Source organism: Aquarana catesbeiana, linkage group LG03, assembly GCF_042186555.1.
Source record: "Aquarana catesbeiana isolate 2022-GZ linkage group LG03, ASM4218655v1, whole genome shotgun sequence".
NCBI lineage: Eukaryota > Metazoa > Chordata > Amphibia > Anura > Ranidae > Aquarana > Aquarana catesbeiana.
The window spans coordinates 711,774,812-711,795,543 of record NC_133326.1 but is presented as its reverse complement, the minus strand read 5'-3'; the positions used below and the strand labels follow the sequence as shown (position 1 = coordinate 711,795,543).

The following is a 20,732-nucleotide window of genomic DNA, read 5'->3' as shown; positions in this document are numbered from 1 at the left end:
GGCATGCCTGTATTAGATCACTAGAACGGCCGAACAGAATTCCAAATCCAACCACATATGCCTGGAGTTCAGCTTCACCCTGTATTCCCGGGTAGGTCTCCTCCCAGCGGTATGTCATGTAATGTATTTTGTCTCCTCAGGAATCCATCTATAAGAATTTCTGTAGGATCTCCCTGAAGCCGGATCAGTTCACCTCCTACCTCTTGTCTTCCGAAGTGGGCTTCTCCAGTTATGAACTGCTGGCTGCACCGTGTGCTTCATCAAAAGGTAATCCGATATTCTGTTCGGTGTGCCAAACTGGAAACGAGCAAAGATGCCCCCACACCTTTGCATGGTGGGGTGGGGGTGAGGTTAGGGCGCCTGCACACTGCTATACACCCTTCCCAGCAAACTATGCAATGGAAAACCAGGCATTGTGCACTCCTCAGGCCTAGTGGCCATTCGCTAGGCCAGTGGTTCTCAACTCCTGTCCTCAGGACTCACTAACAGGCCAGATTTTAAGTATTACCTTTTGGGGGAGATGTAGACTAGAATACTACAATCACTGAGCAGCAAATGATATCACCTGTGATGTATTTCAGTTATCTTGCAAACCTGGCCTGTTATTGGGTCCTGAGGACAGGAGTTGAGAACCACTGCGCTAGGCCTAAGCACGCTCACTTGATGATCCTAGCAGGATCCAACACCAGGTACTTTATGAGGGAGCACTGGAGAGAGGAGTATAAAGTGGGTGGGGGGAGGTGGACTTTACACTCGCTGTCAGGTTCTCCTGAATGGGCAAGGTGGTGACAGGGTCTCTTTAAAACCAAAAATTGGCTGGACTTCAAATTTAAAGGGTCAGTATGCCCAATGTACTTCATGAGGACTCCTTGGACCTCACTTCAGATGCTCCCTGCTGTAGTCCTCCACCCTGTTCCTGGCCAGCTTGTGAAAGGTCCTTCCCGCCATGGAGTGTTTCCTCTTCTCCTGTTTGATCTTCTGCAGTTTCACATCTGCGTGGGAACACCCCAAGATCAGTAGGAACACCTTGTTGGCTGAAGCGACTCTACATGTCCATAGTTGTAGCTGGGATTCCAGATGCTCCCATCAGTTGTCCTCCACTCTGCTCCTGGCCACCTTGTTAGAGGTCCTGCCTACCGTGGGGTGTTTCTTCTCCTCCTGTTGGATCTTCTGCAATACCACATCTAATGAGTGGGAACACCCCAAGATCAATAGGAACACCTTGTTGGCTGAAGCAACTCTTTACTTGTCCATAGTTTTAACTTTGACTCCAAATGCTTCCTGCCGTTGTCCTCCACCCTGCTCTTTGCCACCTTGTGAAGAGGTCCTGCCCACCATATGAGGGTGTTTCCTCTTCTGTTGGAGCTTCTGCAATATCACACCTAACGAGTGGGAACACCCCAAGATTGATAGGAACTCTTTGTTGGCCGAAGTGACCCTTTACCTGTCCATAGTTGTAGCTGGGACTCCAGATGTTCCCTACCATTGTCCTTCACTCTGCTCCTGGCCACTTTGAGAGGTCCTGCCTACCATGGGGTGTTTCTTCTCCTCCTGTTGGATTTTTTTGCAACACCACACCTAATGAGTGGGAACATCCCAAGGATGACAGGAACACCTTGTTGGCCGAAGCAACCTTTTTTACCTGTCCGTAGTTGTAGTAGTGACTCCAGGTGCTCCCCGCCATTGTCCTCCACTCTGTTCCTGGCCACCTAGTGACAGGTCCTGCCCACCATGGGGGTGTTTCCTCTCCACCTGTTGAATTTTCCATAACGCCACATTAAATGATAAGTTTGTCCTTTTTTTTTTTTTTAATTTAGATCCCAGCTCCTCTATGTACCAATATACCATTAATGTACCTCTGTTGCAGAAAAATAAAAGCTTTCTTTGATTTTTTAGAACAAGGCCTTACCTTGGTCCCTGCTGTGTTAATAGAAAACTTCATGACTTCCTGGTATGTAGATTTGGAACGTAAAAACCAGTAAGAAACTGGAAGCCGTTCACCGGGTGACCGCATTAGCGCACACCCCTCCCAGGTGTGCATTTTCCTGGCTTGTCAATGTAAGCTGTCACAGTTGCTAGCATCACTCCAGGTGGACCCAGGCCGCATGCTAAACTCTCTGGGGCTGGTGGGTATGACACCCCCTGATGTAGTGCAAGGGTCTGCCTGACTGGATACAGAGAATGATTTGGCAAAACTATGGAATAGGAGGGCCCACCTATCTATCCAATCAGACAGGCCCTTGTACTACATCAGGGGTGTCCAACCCATGGCCCGGTCCTGTCTGGCAGGACACTGGGGATGCTTTGCAAACCATAGCAGCTTACATTGACAAGCCAGGCAAATGCACGTCTGGAGGGATGCCTTGCAAACCTAGTCGATGGGTGTATGAGGTCAGCCGGTGAAATGCTCCCTGTGTTCATTGGTTTCTCTGTCTCAAATCTACATACCAGGAAGTCATGAACTTTCTCTAGAACACCAGCAAGGGCTAAGGTAAGGCCTTCTAAAAAAAAAAAAAATCAAAGAAAGCTTTAATTTTTCTGCAACCTGAGGTACATTAATGGTATAATGGTACATAGGGGAGCTGGGATTTAGAAAAAAAAAGTGAACTTGGCCTTTAAATGGAGTGGGAACACCCCCCAAGACTGGCAGAAACACCCCGTTGGCCGGATTGGCCCTTTACCTGCCCCCAGTTGTATCCGGTTGGCCAGATTGACCCTTTACCTGCCCCCAATTGTATCCGGTTGGCCAGATTGACCCTTTACCTGCCCCCAGTTGTATCCGGTTGGCCGGATTGTCCCTTTACCTGCCCCCAGTTGTATCCGGTTGGCCCTTTACCTGCCCCCAGTTGTATCCGGTTGGCCGGATTGGCCCTTTACCTGCCCCCAGTTGTATCCGGTTGGCCGGATTGTCCCTTTACCTGCCCCCAGTTGTATCCGGTTGGCCCTTTACCTGCCCCCAGTTGTATCCGGTTGGCCGGATTGGCCCTTTACCTGCCCCCAGTTGTATCCGGTTGGCCAGATTGACCCTTTACCTGCCCCCAGTTGTATCCGGTTGGCCAGATTGACCCTTTACCTGCCCCCAGTTGTATCCGGTTGGCCAGATTGACCCTTTACCTGCCCCCAGTTGTATCCGGTTGGCCAGATTGACCCTTTACCTGCCCCCAGTTGTATCCGGTTGGCCGGATTGTTCCTTTACCTGCCCCCAGTTGTATCCGGTTGGCCCTTTACCTGCCCCCAGTTGTATCCGGTTGGCCGGATTGGCCCTTTACCTGCCCCCAGTTGTATCCGGTTGGCCCTTTACCTGCCCCCAGTTGTATCCGGTTGGCCAGATTGACCCTTTACCTGCCCCCAGTTGTATCCGGTTGGCCAGATTGACCCTTTACCTGCCCCCAGTTGTATCCGGTTGGCCAGATTGACCCTTTACCTGCCCCCAGTTGTATCCGGTTGGCTGGATTGTCCCTTTACCTGCCCCCAGTTGTATCCGATTGGCCCTTTACCTGCCCCGAGTTGTATCCGGTTGGCCGGATTGGCCCTTTACCAGCCCCCAGTTGTACCTGGTCACCCTGTTGATCCTCTGATTTCAGGACTATGATGATTGTGAGAATATTTTGCTGACTCTTCAATAATGTATCTCCACCCTCCTCTCTCATTGCAGGGTTCCAGCGTCCAATCTATGCTTTCCACAAATCGGGTGCCCGAGAGGATCTTCCTCCGCCATCTTCACCACGCAGCGCGCCGCTTCCTGTTCAGGCCTAGGAGCGGGCGGGATTCAATTTTTTTTTTTTTTTTTCCGTTTTTTGCTTTTTGTAATAAGCTTCCTGGTTTTTTGTTTTTGTTTTGTTTTGTTTTTTTTTGTTTTTTCTGGTGGGTGGGGACAAAATTTATTTTTTAAGAAAAGTTTGCATTTTTTCTTGGGGAGGAGAGAAGGGGGGGGGGGGTTTAAAAAGTTGCCTGTTTTAGGAATATTTGCAAAAATATAATCTGGTATTTCACATCGGTGTCGTGTCTTCTGTTATGGGGGGGGATGTTGTGGAGGGGTGGACTGTGTCCTGACACCCCGGGGAAGCTTTCTATGTGTGTTTGTAGTTCAAAGATCGCCTGTGAGGACCTCTAGTGGCAGCTGGTGGAGTTCAAAGCAAAGTATTGCTGTTTGCAAATAAGTAGCAACAACCATAATAGAAACCAAATTCCTGCGCTTCCTGGAAAAGATTACAATGTATCCAATAACTGTTATGAGACTAAAGTGTTATCAAATATTTAAAGAATTCCAGGAATCGGTATTTTATTTTTTGTTTCAGCTTGGAACAATGTAACTGTATGTACCATAATCTGTAGGATTCCTCTAGCTCAGGGGTCTCCAAACTTTCTAAACAAAGGGCCAGTTTACCGTCCTTCAGACTTTTAACTCCTTCAGATCCGCGCTATAGCCGAATGACGGCTAGGGCTGAAACAACTAATCGATTATGAAAATAATCGATTACTATTTTCATAATCGATTAATCGGCCAGTAACATAATGTGGTTAAAAAAAAAACTAAAATGAGCCCTTTATAGTACAAAAAGAGCAAATAATCGCTACTGTAACTGTTTCTTTCACAGTTCTACAGTAAAAAAAATGAACCCCTTACAGTAGTGATTATCTGCTTTCTTTGTACTATAAAGGGCTAATATTCGTTTTTTTTTTTTTTTTTTAAACCCATTATGTTACTAAACGTCTTACACCTGGTTCACATCTGTGTGTTTTTTGGTGCTTTTTGCAGAAACGGACTACAGTTCATTTACATGGTTTCCTATGGGACACGTTCACATCTATGCTTTTTCAGCCGCTGCGTATTTGGAAAGCGTCAGTCACTTTTTTAAACGCAAAACAGTGCTTTTTTGGTTCAATATACTTCAATGGAGAAGCTGCAGAAAAGCATGTAATGCGTTTTTGCAGCAATTTGTGTTTTTTAATCTGCCCAACATCAAATTGGCAAAAAAAACATGCAAAAACGCAAATCACAGCAAAATCACGTGCGCAAAAATCAAAACACACAGAAAAGAGCACTGCAGAAACAGATTATAAGCAAACTGCATAGGTGTGCACCAAGCTTTATGCTGGCCACACCGATCAATTTTCAGATGAGATTATTCAGACGAAAAATCTTTGTACATTCGATGAAAGAATGTTTGAAATTTTCACTTGTTTTTAACACGGTTTTTAAAATAATTGTAATTTGAACGAAAACCACATAGACTGTCTAATTCCTTTCACCAAGAAGTTTTTTATTTCCACATTTTCCCGTCGCTGTGGTTGAAAATGAACGTCGATTTGACCCCACTAACAATTAGAAAATCGAACGAACGTTCTTATCTCTCCTCTAATAGTATATACAGTATATCTCCTCTAATAGTATATACAGTATATCTTCTCTAATAGTATATACAGTATATCTCTTCTCTAACAGTTTATACAGTATATCTCCTCTTATAGTATATACAGTATCTCTCTTCTGTCTGTTCTCAGAGTGGATTAGATATTTTGCTCCCTAACCATATAGTTGGCTATTTTTATTTATCACTGCATAGAGATATTTAAGAATAAATTGCCTTTTTTTAAAACTTTACATATTAACTAAATTATACACCACACATTTTTTTTTTTTTTTTTTTTTAAGGTTATTAATCGAAACAATAATCGGCCAACTAATCGATTGTGAAAATAATCGTTAGTTGCAGCCCTAGCTACAGCGCAGATCTACTTTGCCTGGGAGGCCGTCAATAGAGGTCGTCCCCTTTTGCGCGCGCCCTGTAATCATTGAGTCAATGAGACTCGTGATCCCGGCCCCTTACCACGTGATCAGCTGTCAGCCAATGACAGCCGATCACGTGATGTAAACAGAGGATCGGTAATCGCTTTTTTTTTTTTTTTCTCCTCACACTGACAGCGTGAGGAGGAAAAAAAAAGCCGATCACCGGCTTTTGTGCAAGGGACATCGGTCCCGAAGAGAGGCGAAGCCGCCTCATCTGTGCCCACCAATACCGCCTTTCAGTGCCGGTGCCCACACAGTGCCATGAATCAGTGCATCTTAGGGCTGAAACAACTAATCGATTTATGAAATTGATTACTATTTTCATGATTGATTTAATCGGCCAGCCGATTAGTTGGCCTGCATACAGAATGCATTATTTGTTAACCTATCAGAAAAAACAGTGCAGCACACATACAGCTCAGTACATCGTCCATACATGTCAATAAAGTGCCTGAGAACTTGTGAATGTGTGAGGAGCGATGCCTCATGGGACATGTGGTTCTAAGGGCAGAAGTTTTCTTTACCTTGCTATTGGGGGGGGGGGCTCTATACTGTACTTAACGCACAGCAAAAAAGCAGTATAGAAACAGATCTAAAGCAAGCTGCATAGGTGTGTACCGAGCCTTATGCTGGCCACACCGATCAATTTTCAGACGAGATTATTCATATGAAAAATCTTTGCACATTCGCTGAATGAAAGAATGTTGTTTGAAATGTTCACTTTGCTTTTAACATTCTGTTTTAAAATGAATGTCATTTCTGAACGAAAACCACATAGACTGTCTGAAAATTCCTTTCACCGAGAAGTTTTCTATTTTTAAATTTTCCCGTCACTGTGGTTGAAAACGAACGTTGTTTTGACCCCACTAACGATTGGAAAATCGAACGAACATTCTTAAAATGACTTGTATACTACATACTACTAATATTACAGTTCTGTTTGAAAATTTAACTTTTATTTTTTTTTTTCTTTAAAAAAAAAAATCTGAGTGATATTTACCAGATTTAACTTCTAATAGTATATACAGTATCTCTCCTCTAATAGTGTATATAGTATATATCTCTTCTAATAGTATCGCTCTCTTCTAATGGTATATACAGTATATATCTCTTCTAATGATATAAACCTCTTCTGTCTGTTGTTCTCGGAATTGATTAGACCCCTTTCACACTGGAGCTGGGTGCTGGCAGGACCCTAAAAAAATGTCCTGCAAGCAGCATCTTTGGAGCGGTGTGTATACACCTCTCCTCCCCATTGAAATCAATGGGCAGCGCGGCTACAGCGCTTAGCAGGTGATTTTAACCCTTTCTCGGCCACTAGCGGGGGGTAAAAGCGGCCGAATAACGCTGCGAAATTCACTGTAAAGCGCCGCTAAGAATAGCGGCGCTTTACTGCCAACGCACCCACCGCCCCAGTGTGAAAGGGGCCTTAGAGATTTTGCTCTTTAACCATATAGTTGGTTATTTATATTTACCACTGCATAGGGATATTTAAGAATTGCCTTTTTTTTTTTTTTTTAATTTTACATATTAACTAAATTATACACCACCCTTAAGGTTATTAGCCGATTAATCGAAACAATAATCGGCCAACGAATCGATTATGAAAATAATCGTTAGTTGCAGCCCTAGTGCATATGTGCCAGCAATCAATGCCCACCAGTGGTGCCGCCTATTAGTGCCCATCAATGCAGCCTCATCGGCGTACAAATGACCTGTTTCCAAAAATGTATTAACAAAATATAAAACGCTTTTGTAATTTTTTTTTTTATCCATTTTTTTTTTTTTTTTAACATAAAATAAACCCAGAGGTGATCAAATACCACCAAAAGAAATCCTATTTGTGGGGAAAAAAAAATGATAAAAATGTCATTAGGGTACAGTGTTGTATGACCGCGTAATTGTCATTCAAAGAGTGACAGCGCTAAAAGCTGAAAATTGGTCTGGGCAGGAGGGGGGTTTAGGTGCCCAGTAAGCAAAAGGTTAAGGGGGCCTGACTAAGGCCCACTGGGAGTGCAAATTGCCAAAGGCTTGGTGGTCAGTGGGAGTAAACATTGCAAAGTGCCTGTGATCAGTAGGGAGAAGAATAGTTCCCCCATTATTGGTGTCAGTGGGAGGAATGGTGTCCCATTATTAGTGTCAGTGGGAGGAATAGTGTCCCATTGTTGGTGTCAGTGGGAGGAATAGTGTCCCATCATTGGTGTCAGTGGGAGGAATAGTGTCCCATCATTGGTGTCAGTGGGAGGAATAGTGTCCCATCATTGGTATCAGTGGGAGGAATAGTGTCCCATCATTGGTATCAGTGGGAGGAATAGTGTCCCATTATTAGTGTCAGTGGGAGGAATAGTGTCCCATCATTGGTGTCAGTGGGAGGAATAGTGTCCCATCATTGGTGTCAGTGGGAGGAATAGTGTCCCATCATTGGTGTCAGTGGGAGGAATAGTGTCCCATCATTGGTATCAGTGGGAGGAATAGTGTCCCATCATTGGTGTCAGTGGGAGGAATAGTGTCCCATTATTAGTGTCAGTGGGAGGAATAGTGTCCCATCATTGGTGTCAGTGGGAGGAATAGTGTCCCATCATTGGTGTCAGTGGGAGGAATAGTGTCCCATCATTGGTATCAGTGGGAGGAATAGTGTCCCATCATTGGTATCAGTGGGAGGAATAGTGTCCCATCATTGGTGTCAGTGGGAGGAATAGTGTCCCATTATTAGTGTCAGTGGGAGGAATAGTGTCCCATCATTGGTATCAGTGGGAGGAATAGTGTCCCATTATTAGTGTCAGTGGGAGGAATAGTGTCCCATTATTAGTGTCAGTGGGAGGAATTGTGCCCCATCATTGGTGTCAGTGGGAGGAATAGTGTCCCATCATTGGGAGGAATAGTGTCCCATCATTGGTATCAGTGGGAGGAATAGTGTCCCATCATTGGTATCAGTGAGAGGAATAGTGCCCCATCATTGGTATCACTGAGAGGAATGGTGCCCCATCATTGGTGTCAATGGGAGGAATAGTGCCCCATCATTGGTATCAGTGAGAGGAATATCGCCCCGTCATTGGTGTCAGTGGGAGGAATAGTGCCCCATCATTGGTGACAGTGGGGGACCAGATCTAGTGACTGCAGGCTCCTGGGTTTAGTAAAACTTTAAATTTAGGAGGTCTTTGGAGTAAAGTGAGGATACTGACTGGATTACCCCCCCCCCCTGCTTGTATACACTCCAGAACAACAGTTAAAAGACGTACATAACACCTAAAGGAATAATCCCTGTTATATTATATATATAGTAAATGCAGCAACATTGATCACATGACCAATGAGAATTTACTACTGATTTGCACTGCACGCCTGAGTAGTGCCTTCCAGGTGCAATGTAATGGCTCTATCAGTGTTTACCTGTACAGAGTTATGTTGGAGGGGGTGTGGCTAGATTACCAGTAGTGAGGGGATCACTGGCACTCATCATCTTCCGCCATGGTATTGGAGAAAAGGGGGCACGCCTTTGGCCGGTCGCCCCCCGGTTTCCAGGAGAGAAGGCGGCAGTGATTATCAGAAATCAGGTGGATAGTATTTTTCTGCTGAGCGATCTCCATGAATGGATGTCGCAACGGTGTGGGGGCGGAGCAATGACGTCCCAAGGAATTTTTTTTTTTTTTAAAAGAATGAGCAACAGCAAGATGGCGCCTGTGATCCAGGTAAAAAAAAGAAGGGGGGGGGGGGGGGGTATGACCGTGCGTCATGTTAACACCCATTTTTTCCATTTGACGAAACGCGTGACTTTATTATTGGGTAACAGTTATTAGATATATTGTTTCTTCTGGATGAGCAATAGGAGTCTCCTATTGTTTTGGCTGGAGTTGTTCTTCTATAACGGTCACAGAAGGATCCTAGAGCGGCTCATTGAGCTCCAGCCAAAAGGTGTTTTATTTTTTTCTTTCTAAAAACTGGTGGTTGAGCCGTAGTTTTACTACCACCCAGCCGCCTGAATATTAACATTCCAGCCTGCCACTGTGGTACATATGCTGCGATGCATTGCTTTGTGGTAGGGGGTCTTGAGATCAATGGGGGCCGTCCTGTAGCTGTGAGCTGCAGTTGCAGTGGGGGGGTGCATGCAACAGGGTGACAACGCAGGAGCACCTTTTGAAAGGCGGTAGTCACGCTTCACAGGAAGTGCCTGAACATGGGCCTTCTTGGCAGGATCGCCAGGGTTTAATTTTTAATGAAAGTTGCAGATTTAAAGCTGTGAATAGAAGTGGATGGGGTGGAGATTATGACATCAGTGATGCATCTTTCCACCTTGTCCAATCAGAGAATGCTTTGCATTCACAGAAAAAAAAAAGATTGCACCGATAGGTGCAAAGCAGGGGTAGGCAACCAGTAGCCCCTCCAGCTGTTATGAAACTACATTTCCCATGAGGTATTGCAAGGCTGGCAGTTACAATTAATCCCAGGGGCATGATGGGACTTGTAGTTCTGCAACAGCTGGAGGGCCCCAGGTTGCCTATCCCTGGTGTAAAGTGTTCTAAATGTATTTGGAGAGCCAAAATCAAAAGAACACCTCCAGATCCTACAACTCCCCCCCCCCCCCCAGTGCTGGCTCCGCCCCTACGCGCTACGGCCAACAGGCCTTCATCAGGGAAATTTCTTAGAACTGGTTGTTTTTATTAAGGACCGCTATATAACTTCAAGACTGCAATACGTGTGTGTGTGTGTGTGTATATATATATACACGTGGCTTTGAAACTGTCAGCCGGCAATTCTCTTTCTCATAAAAGTGATCCGAGTGACTGATTAGCCACTGGATCGCTTTTGGGAGCAGCAGGAGGGGTTGTTTTTTGTTTTTTTTTTTAAAAAGCAGAGCTCCGTGATTTTCAAAAAAAAATCCCCTATTAGTACTAGTAACCTGTAAAAAATGTTTTTTTTAAAGCATCGCCTATGGAAATTTTTAAGTACTGTAATCTGTCTCCGATCCACGAGTGTGCGCAATTTTAAAGCGTGACATGTCAGGTATCTATTTACTCGGCATAACATCATCTTTCATATTATACATAAGAAATTTTGGGTAAATATTGTTTTGTTTTTTTTTTAAATTCATTAAAAGTTATTTTCCCAAACAAATCGCTTTTGAAAAACCTCTGCGCAAATACCGTATCACATAAAAAAATTGCAACAATCGCCATTTAATTCTCTAGGGCCTCTGTTAGGAAAAAAAAAAAAAAATATATATATATATATATATATATATATATATATATATATATATATGTTTGGGGGGTCGGTTCTAATTTTCTAGCAAAAAAATACAGATTATTACTATAAACAAAAAGTGCCAGAAAAGGCGGGGTCAGCAAGTGGTTAATGTAACTTAGAATGTCAAGTCAGAAGACAACATTTTCTTCCTTCACTCACCTATACTAGAATGCAAGGAGACTTCTCTTTTCTGATCTGACAATAATTCTGTGTCTCTCGTCGTGCCCGAAGCATGTGACTACCCCCCCCCCCACACACACACACACGAACGACATTACCGGAGATTCTGTGATTGACAGGAAAAACAAAAAACACAGACACCTCCGTGCTCTGAGCTGTGCTGGACCCCCCCCCCCCACCTGTCAGCCTGATCTGACCAATCAGCTGGTGTGTAGGAGGGGCCAGCAGTTTATTATAAAGAGATATCACATGTTACATATGTACAAAAGAGAGTCGGGGGGATTCATCCAATGGAGGTGCAGGCAGGACGGATCAATGACCGGAGGCCCCCAGAGCGTCGGAGAGGGAGACAATCTGCTGCTGGAAGTGCGACCAAACCTGCAAGACACAACATCCATCAAGTCACTGAGAACCTCCCGATCGGTGTCACCCTACAGGAAGAGGACAGGTTTGTGTTATGAGTGTCACCTGTTCTAGTTGCTGGGTCTCCCCGGTCCTCTCTCCCCAGGTCTCCAGGTTGTGGTTAAGTTGGCTGAGTAGTTGGGTGGCCTCCTGCAGATCCTGGGAGAAGACAGAGGAATCATTAGACGGGGTTGGGGGGGTCTCAGGTTGTGTGTCTGGTGGGGGGTAATAGATCCTCCAGGTGGAGTGGGTATGCATCACTCAGTGAAGGAACCCTCTGTACTCCTCTCCTACTGCTGTGAAGGGATAGATACCACCCACCACACCCTCCTATCTGATACACTGCAGCCAGGATCCAGAGCTTACCTCACTGGGGCAGGGGGTATGTACTTTGAGTCCTGTGGGTGTGTCTGGGAACTGGTTTTAATGAGCCAGAACACTGGTTCTCAGATCTACACCACAAAGGTGTGGAGTGCAGTGGTCTGACACACCCCCACCTCTGTTCAGATATGCCCTTTATGGTCTGACACACCTCTTTCTGGTGTGGTACACCCCATCCCTGGTCTGCCACGCCCCTTTCTGGTGTGGTACACCCCATCCCTGGTCTGCCACGCCCCATCCCTGGTCTGCCACACCCCTTTCCTAACACACCCCATTCCTGGTCTGCCACACCCCATCCCTGGTCTGCCACACCCCTTTCCTAACACACCCCATCCCTGGTCTGCCACGCCCCATCCCTGGTCTGCCACACCCCTTTCCTAACACACCCCATTCCTGGTCTGCCACACCCCATCCCTGGTCTGCCACACCCCTTTCCTAACACACCCCATCCCTGGTCTGCCACACCCCTTTCCAAACACACCCTATTCCTGGTCTGACACATCCCTCCTCTCTGGTCTGGTCTTCCCAACACTCCCATTCCTGAGCTGACACACCACTTTCTGGTCTGACACGCCCCTCTTTTTTTGTCTGACACGCCCCTTTCTGGCCTGGCACGCCCCCTCTCTGGTCTGACACGCCCCCTTTGGTCTGGCATGCCCCCTTCCTAACACACCCCATTCCTGATCTGACACGCCACTTTATGGTCAGACATACCTCCTTTTGTCTGACATGCCCCCTCTCTTTTGTCTGACATGCCCCTTTCTGGCCTGGCACACCCCCTCTCTGGTCTGACACGCCTCCTTCCTGACACACCCCATTCCTGATCTGACACGCCCCCCTCTCTGGTCTGACACGCCCCTCTTGTGTTTGATGACACACTGCACTGGATGTATTTCAGGCCTCCTCCCAGGGGGAGTAGATAAGGAGGGGGATCAGGGGGGTCCAAACTTCACCAGAGCAGCAGCCAGTAAGGGCGGAGTGATCTGTGGCTGAACATTGCAGTGTGATGTCACAGGTCCCTCCAGCTGCTAGTCCCGCCCACCACCCCTCTGCCTGGCATGTCCAATGAATGAATGCAGTGCAGGTAAGGATCATCCTCCCGGGTATCCATCATATACTGTTACACGGTGATAATATACAGGAGGAACCAATCAGAACGCTTTCCAGGTCCTGATCACAGCGGGCGATGTGCCGTGTTCCCCGTAATTCCCGTACGGTGAGATGATTCATTGTGTGACCCCCCCCATCCAGTAAAATATATATCTACAGTCCCGCCTCCCCCTACTGTCTGGATATAGGCAGTGCAGTCAGCATGACATCTGAACACCGGCTGAGATATAAACAGATTAATTTTCAGCTTCAACCAATCAGAGAATGAGAACCTCCCACTGCTCCGCCCCCTAGTACCCCCGATAATACTGCCTATCCATATGTGTGGGGGGCAGCATTACAATCTGCATGGTTCATATCGCACAGGGGGAGGGGGCTCATCCTCAGTCAATCAGGAAGCAGCGTGCATTAAGCAATTGGATAAGGAGGAAACTCAGCGGCCCTGCGATTGGCCCGCCAGTGTCTCGGCGCAGGTCACGTGACTCACCCCCTGGATGCGCTCCGCCAACCTCGCTCGCTGCCGCTCAAACTCCGCGCGATCCATTTCTCCCATCATCCCCCGGGGCCGGAACTACGTCACTGAGGGGCGCCGCTACTGCCGCCATTGTTAGTGAGGGCATAGAGCGGCCTCCACATACAGAACACGAGGCCAGTCCGCCATTATTACTGAGGAGAAAGAGCTTCACTCACACACACACATAGGACACGTCACCCCCCCCCCCCCCCCCCCCCGCGCCATTGTGACTGAGGGAAGGAGCTTCACTTTATAACATTTGCTTCTGTTACTGGGGGCAACCACCTCCACATACATACAGAACACAGGACCGATCCGCCATTGTTACTGAGGGCACCCCCCTCCACACACATACAGAACACAGGGCCGGTCCGCCATTGTTACTGAGGGCAATCACCTCCACAAACATACAGAACACAGGAACGATCCGCCATTGTTATTGAGGGCACACACACACACACACACACACGCGGCCGGTCCGCCATTGTTACTGAGGGCAAACACCTCCACACACATAAAGAACACAGTGCCGGTCCGCCATTGTTACTGAGGGCAAACACCTCACTTGAATACAAAACAGTCTCGTCCCCTTGTTAGTACCGAGGGTACAACGTTTCCATCTCGTAACACAAGTCTCCTCTTTCCCTAATATTGCTCAGGGTTAACAGCTTCATTTATATCTACATAACGTGTCATTCAGGTGTTTCGTCAGATTAGGCGACCCGTCAGAATTTGTAATGGAAGCGACACTCTGTCGCCGCCATCTTGCTACACCCCGCACTCCTCCACAGTAAGGATACAGTGAGAAGGTGGCAAGCGGACATCTTGTTACACCCCGAAGTCTTGCATTTCACACTTATTTTAACCACTAAACGGAGCTTATATAGTGACATACAGTATTTTTAAATCCTATGACTGTTTTGATGTTGAATTGTAAAGGCAGCAGCAAGCCTTTTGATCTCACAGGTTTGCTGATCTATTCAACATCAGAACAGTCATAAAGATTTCCAAACGCCAAATCCATAGCTCCCAACTGTCCCTGATTTCGAGGGACTGTCCCTGATTTGGAGCAATGTCCCTCTGTCCCTCATTCCTCCTCATTTGTCCCTCATTTTGGTCTGATCTATATAGTTGTATATAAAATGCACTTTTTATCTTTCAAAAAGTATTTAGCAATGCTAAACCTTTTATCTAAATCCTAAATTGCTGCATTTGTAAATTGTAAAAGCCAATATAAAGGAATAATAGTAAAAAAAACACTTGTGGATTTAATTAACCTTTTTTTTTTATTAACAGACATCCCAACCTGCAAAAACTCATTTCAGGAAGGTGACGCTTCGCAGCTGGTGCTGGGGTCTGGTTTGCTTGTGCTGTGGTCTGGCTTGCCGGTCGTGGGGTCTGGCTTGCTTGTGCTGTGCTCTGTTTGCTGGTGCTGGGGTCTGGCTGCTGGTGTCTGTCTGCTGGTCCTGGGGTCTGGTCTTCTGGTGCTGGGGTCGGGTCTGGTCTGCTGGTGCTGGGGTCTGTCTTGCTGGTGCTGGGGTCTGTCCTGCTGGTGCTGGGGTCTGTCTTGCTGGTGTCTGTCTTGCTGGTGCTGGTGTCTGTCTTGCTGGTGCTGGGGTCTGTCTTGCTGGTCGTGGGGTCTGTCTGCTGGGGCTGGGGTCTGGTTGCTGGTCGTGGGGTCTGAGAAAGAAGGAGTAGATATGGCGCCGTTCCAGACCTGATTAAGTTCAGGTGTGTGCTGTTCCCTGACTCAAACAAACAATAATATATAGTGAATGGGTGTCTTCTAGCCCAAAACAGATACAACTGTGAATCCAATATAAACTTAATATATAAACTTCTGAGTGTGGATGAGTGTCAGGCAATATACCCGACTCAATACCACTTGTATTATAATAAATCTGTGAATAAAGTGCAATATATCTAGTAATTAATAAGCATATGCAATCCCATATATACAAAGTTAAATCAATATACAAATATAAAGTGCTAATGTGAATAAACAGGTGAACATGTGACTGTTATAAGGTGCTGTAGTGCCAGTGAAGAGATCCGTTCTGGTGGGCTTTTCAATGAATAAACGTTCAGTGTGTGCCTTATCCGTGCTCCTAAAGTGTCTGCACTCACCAGATCCTTCACCCCCTTTTGGGGTCTCATACATCCACAGTATATGCCACTGTGTAGCGATACAGGATACCTCTGTCCTTAATGTTGATTATGGGGAGGTTTCATTATGAAAAGAGAAAGAGGGAGCCCACATTGCGTGATACTGAATAAAAACTTGTTTTTTTGATGAAAAACGCTAAAAGGGTACTCACATTCGGTTAGGATAAAAAAAAAGCATATATTGCTGACAGCTTCTGTGACAGGAAGTGATGCAAGAACGTATGCTGACTCCGCCCTACACGTTTCCGTCACTCTGACATCATCTGGAGTGACGAAACACGTAGGGCGGAGTCAGCATACATTCTTGCATCACTTCAGTTTATATTGGATTCACAGTTGTATCTGTTTTGGGCTAGAAGACACCCATTCACTATATATTATTGTTTGTTTGAGTCAGGGAACAGCACACATCTGAACTCAATCAGGTCTGGAATGGCGCCATATCTACTCCTTCTTTCTTTTTCAAACGTCATACTCCACCTAGTGGAAGTAATAGGTAGAGGCTGCAGTTCCAATACACACACAATTTTTATCTCCATAGTATATATTCCATTGCGCAGGGATTCCTCTTTCTTTCTGGTCGTGGGGTCTGGCTGCTGGTCGTGGGGTCTGGCTGCTGGTCGTGGGGTCTGGTTGCTGGTCGTGGGGTCTGGCTGCTGGTGTTGGAGTCTGGCTGCTGGTGCTGGAGTCTGGCTGCTGGTGCTGGAGTCTGGCTGCTGGTGCTGGAGTCTGGCTGCTGGTGCTGGAGTCTGGCTGCTGGTGCTGGAATCTGGCTGCTGGTGCTGGAATCTGGCTGCTGGTGCTGGAGTCTGGCTGCTGGTCCTCCACACACATACAGAACACAGTGCCGGTCCGCCATTGTTACTGAGGGCAACCACCTCCACAAACATACAGAACACAGGAACGATCCGCCATTGTTACTGAGGGCACGCCCCCCCCCCCACCCCACACACACACACACACACACACACACACACACACACACACACACACACACACACACAGAACACAGGGCCGGTCCGCCATTGTTACTGAGGGCAAACACCTCCACACACATACAGAACACAGTGCCGGTCCGCCATTGTTACTGAGGGCAACAATGCCTGCCCGGGAGCCTGCAACCAAATTCAGGAGACTCCCACGACTCGCGGAAACCTTGAGATATCTGGGTTAATTCTCCTTTAAGGTAGTGTGGTAGGGAGTGTGTCCTATGCCTACATATGTTTGTTAGTAGGTGTCCCTCATTCCCATCTCAAAATGTAGGTTAGGGTGACCAGATGTCCCCGGCTTCCGGGGACAGTCCCCGGATTGAGAATACTGTCCCCGGACCAAGTCTGTCCCCGGTTTTGTCCCCGTATTGGATTTCAACAGGAGCTGGGGCAATTTCAAAGACAGCCAGTGCAGAATTAAAAAAAAAAAAATCTGAATTGCACACCCCCGCTCTGCCGCTCCTACTAGCTTAGGGGGGTGTATTTTTTTCCAATATCTGTGCCCCTTTCTGATGTGCTGGTCGGAGCAGAGGGACTTTTTTTTTCAGTTTCGGGTGCATGCCCATTCAGCTCCGCGTGCATGTTCTTCTTTCTGCCTTGGCTCAAATCCCGGCCAGCCGCCTGCCTGCTTATTTCCTTGCCCCCCCCCCTCGGGAGAGAGATCTTCCTCCGCTCCCCACCCAGTAGTAGCCAGTGCCCAGAGAGTGAGACTTGAGAGGCTGTGAAGCAGGCGGCGGCAATGGGCAGAGAGAGGCAGCTGAGCTCAGCTGACGATGTCCAGCAGCAGGAACAGAGGGGAAGCGGACCCAATTGTGGGGCTGCCAGTGCCTTCAGGACTTCACCACAGTTGTACTTTGGGGTTGTCTGTGAATAGACTACATTGCACTTTGTCTGTCTCTCTGGCATAATGGATGGTATCCAGGGCCTTTTTTTCTCAGAGAATAGGTGCAGGAACTCAACCATGCCCGCCACACACACATACCTGACAAATGGCATTAAATAGTGCATACAACCCCCTCCCTCCATTGCCCTCATCTTCTCCCCCCTCCTTAAAAGTTCCACCATCTGTCATATTTCTTACCTTTGTTGCAATATTAAGCTGAAGCACCTATCTTGTAGTACCTCCCAGCATACTATACTATACTACAGTCACTTGCAAGGGAGATCATGCAGTGGGAGCATCAACAACTGGTCACCAGGGAAAAATGGAGACCACAGAGGGTGCAGCCTACCACGCACCCTCTCCTGCCTATGACTGCACTGAACCCTGGGCACCCGTTCTGTATCTCCCTGGTCCCTGTCCGGCACTCAGTGGGATCTGCGTAGGAGATCTGACCTGTGGGAGCTACTGGGAGATAAGCTATAACTTGTAAATGCAGAAGCTGGACTTCAGTGTTACCAAGTGATAGTGGTGAGAAGGGAGCAGAAGACCTGAGCCAGAGGTGGTGGAACTGAGTTCCCCCCTAGTTCCTGCTGAAAAAAAGCCCTTATGGTATCAGAACTCACAGGCAGCAGGCACTTCTTGGTCATGAATTAACAAAATCAGCACCCAGCAGCCATGCTATGTGACACTCTGTGACAGAGTCATGATAGAGTGCCTGCTGCCTGTGAGTTATCATAATGCTGATGACCTTAACCAGTTGCCAAATGCCCCATAGCAGATTTACTGCTACAGGGCGGTGGCGCTGCGCAGGATCATTTATATACGTGATCCTGCATTTCTGGGTATTGGAGCCAATCAGTGGGTACAGCGGACTCAACGATCAGTGGGTACCGGTGGTGGTCATCATGTACACAGGCAGAACAGCGGTCTGCCTATGTAAACAAGGCAGTTCGCCGTTCTGTCAGTATGGAAGACATTGATCCTGTGTTCCTGCAAAGCAGGTACAGGGATCTATGCCTTCCCTTAGTAAAAGCACCTCCCCCACAGTGAGAAAACACTTGTTAGGCACACATTTAACCCTTTGATTGCCCTGGATATTATCCCCTTCCCATTGTCATTACTACAGTGACAGTGCATAATTTTAGCACTGATCACTGTATTAGTGTCACTGGTTCCCACAAAGTGTCACTTAGTGTCCTGATTTGTCCACCGCAATATCGCAGTCCCGCTATCAGTCACTTATTGCTGCCATTACTAGTAAAAAAAAATATTTATATGTCCCCGGATTTAATTTTAAAAATCTGGTCACCTTAATGTAGGAGGTATGCTGAATGTTACCATATAAGCTCCGTTTAGTGGTAAAAATAAGTGTGAAATGCAAAACTCTGGTGGGTGTAACAAGATGTCCGCTTGCCCAATTCTCACTGTATCCTTACTGTGGAGAAGTGCGAGGTGTAGCAAGATGTTCACGACAAAACGTCACTTCTGTTACAAATTCTGACGGTGTTTCATCAGATTAGGCGAACCGTCATAATTTGTAACAGAACTGATGTTTTGTCGTGGCCATCTTGCTACACCCCACACTCCTCCACAGCAAGGATACAGTGAGGAGGGGGCAAGCGGACATCTTGTTACACCCACCGGATTTTTTGAATTTCACACTTATTTTTAACAGTAATCTGAGCTTATATAGTGAAATACAGTATTTAGAAATACATCAGACTGTTTACATGTTAAATTATAAAATCAGAGGTGTACTGTCAGATTAGCAAACCTGTGAGATCAGCAGTTTTGCCGCTTCTTTTAAAATTCAACATCAAACCAGTCAGACAGATTTCAATATACTGTATTTCACCCTATAAGCTTTGTTTACTGTTAAAAATAACTGGGAAATGCAAAACTTCGGTGGGTGTAACAAGATGTCCGCTAGCCCCCTTCTCGCTGTATCCTTACTGTTGAGGAGTTCGGAGTGTAGCAAGGTGGCGACGACGTAACGTCACTTCCGTTACACATTCTGACGGGTTGCCTAATCTGACGAAACACCGTCTTTGTTAATGGGGTAAAGGAGGGTTAATCATAGAAACACTCTGCGCCACCTAGAGGAGACTCCGTGTATTTCACCTCCTGCCAGTCACTGCGCTGTACACCGGCTCCACCTAGAGGAGACTCCGTGTACTTCACCTCCTGCCAGTCACTGCGCTGTACACCGGCTCCACCTAGAGGTGACTCCGTGTACCGCACCTCCTGCCAGTCACTGCGCTGTACACCGGCTCCACCTAGAGGAGACTCCGTGTACTTCACCTCCTGCCAGTCACTGCGCTGTACACCGGCTCCACCTAGAGGAGACTCCGTGTACTCCACCTCCTGCCTGTCACTGCGCTGTACACCGACTCCACCTAGAGGAGACTCCGTGTACTTCACCTCCTGCCAGTCACTGCGCTGTACACCGGCTCCACCTAGAGGAGACTCCGTGTACTTCACCTCCTGCCAGTCACTGCGCTGTACACCGGCTCCACCTAGAGGAGACTCCGTGTACTTCACCTCCTGCCAGTCACTGCGCTGTACACCGGCTCCACCTAGAGGTGACTCCGTGTACCGCACCTCCTGCCAGTCACTGCGCTGTACACCGGCTCCACCTAGAGGAGACTCCGTGTACTCCACCTCCTGCCTGTCACTGCGCTGTACACCGACTCCACCTAGAGGAGACTCCGTGTACTTCACCTCCTGCCAGTCACTGCGCTGTACACCGGCTCCACCTAGAGGAGACTCCGTGTACTTCACCTCCTGCCAGTCACTGCGCTGTACACCGGCTCCACCTAGAGGAGACTCCGTGTACTTCACCTCCTGCCTGTCACTGCGCTCTACATCAACTCCACCTAGAGGGGACTCCATGTATTGCACCTCCTGCCAGTCCCCGCGCTATAAGCTGGCTCCACCTAGAGGAGACTCTGTGTACTTCCCCTCCTGCCAGTCACTGCGCTGTACACCGGCTCCACCTAGAGGAGACTCCGTGTACTCCACCTCCTACCTGTCACTGCGCTGTACACCGACTCCACCTAGAGGAGACTCCGT

The 20,732-nt window shown here is 47.2% G+C and overlaps 1 protein-coding gene across 3 annotated transcripts in view; it reads left to right on the top strand.

Moving 5' to 3' along the window:
* Window positions 1–3,916, top strand: part of MEPCE (methylphosphate capping enzyme) — a 56,576-nt gene extending 52,660 nt beyond the window's left edge. For all 3 annotated transcript variants that reach the window (XM_073623149.1, XM_073623147.1, XM_073623148.1), the window contains 2 exons: window positions 141–267; window positions 3,656–3,916. In XM_073623149.1, coding sequence (XP_073479250.1) covers window positions 141–267; window positions 3,656–3,756 — 228 coding nt within the window. In that variant the 3' untranslated portion in view covers window positions 3,757–3,916. The remainder of the gene's footprint in view (window positions 1–140; window positions 268–3,655) is intronic.
* The last annotated feature ends 16,816 nt before the right edge of the window (window positions 3,917–20,732 follow it).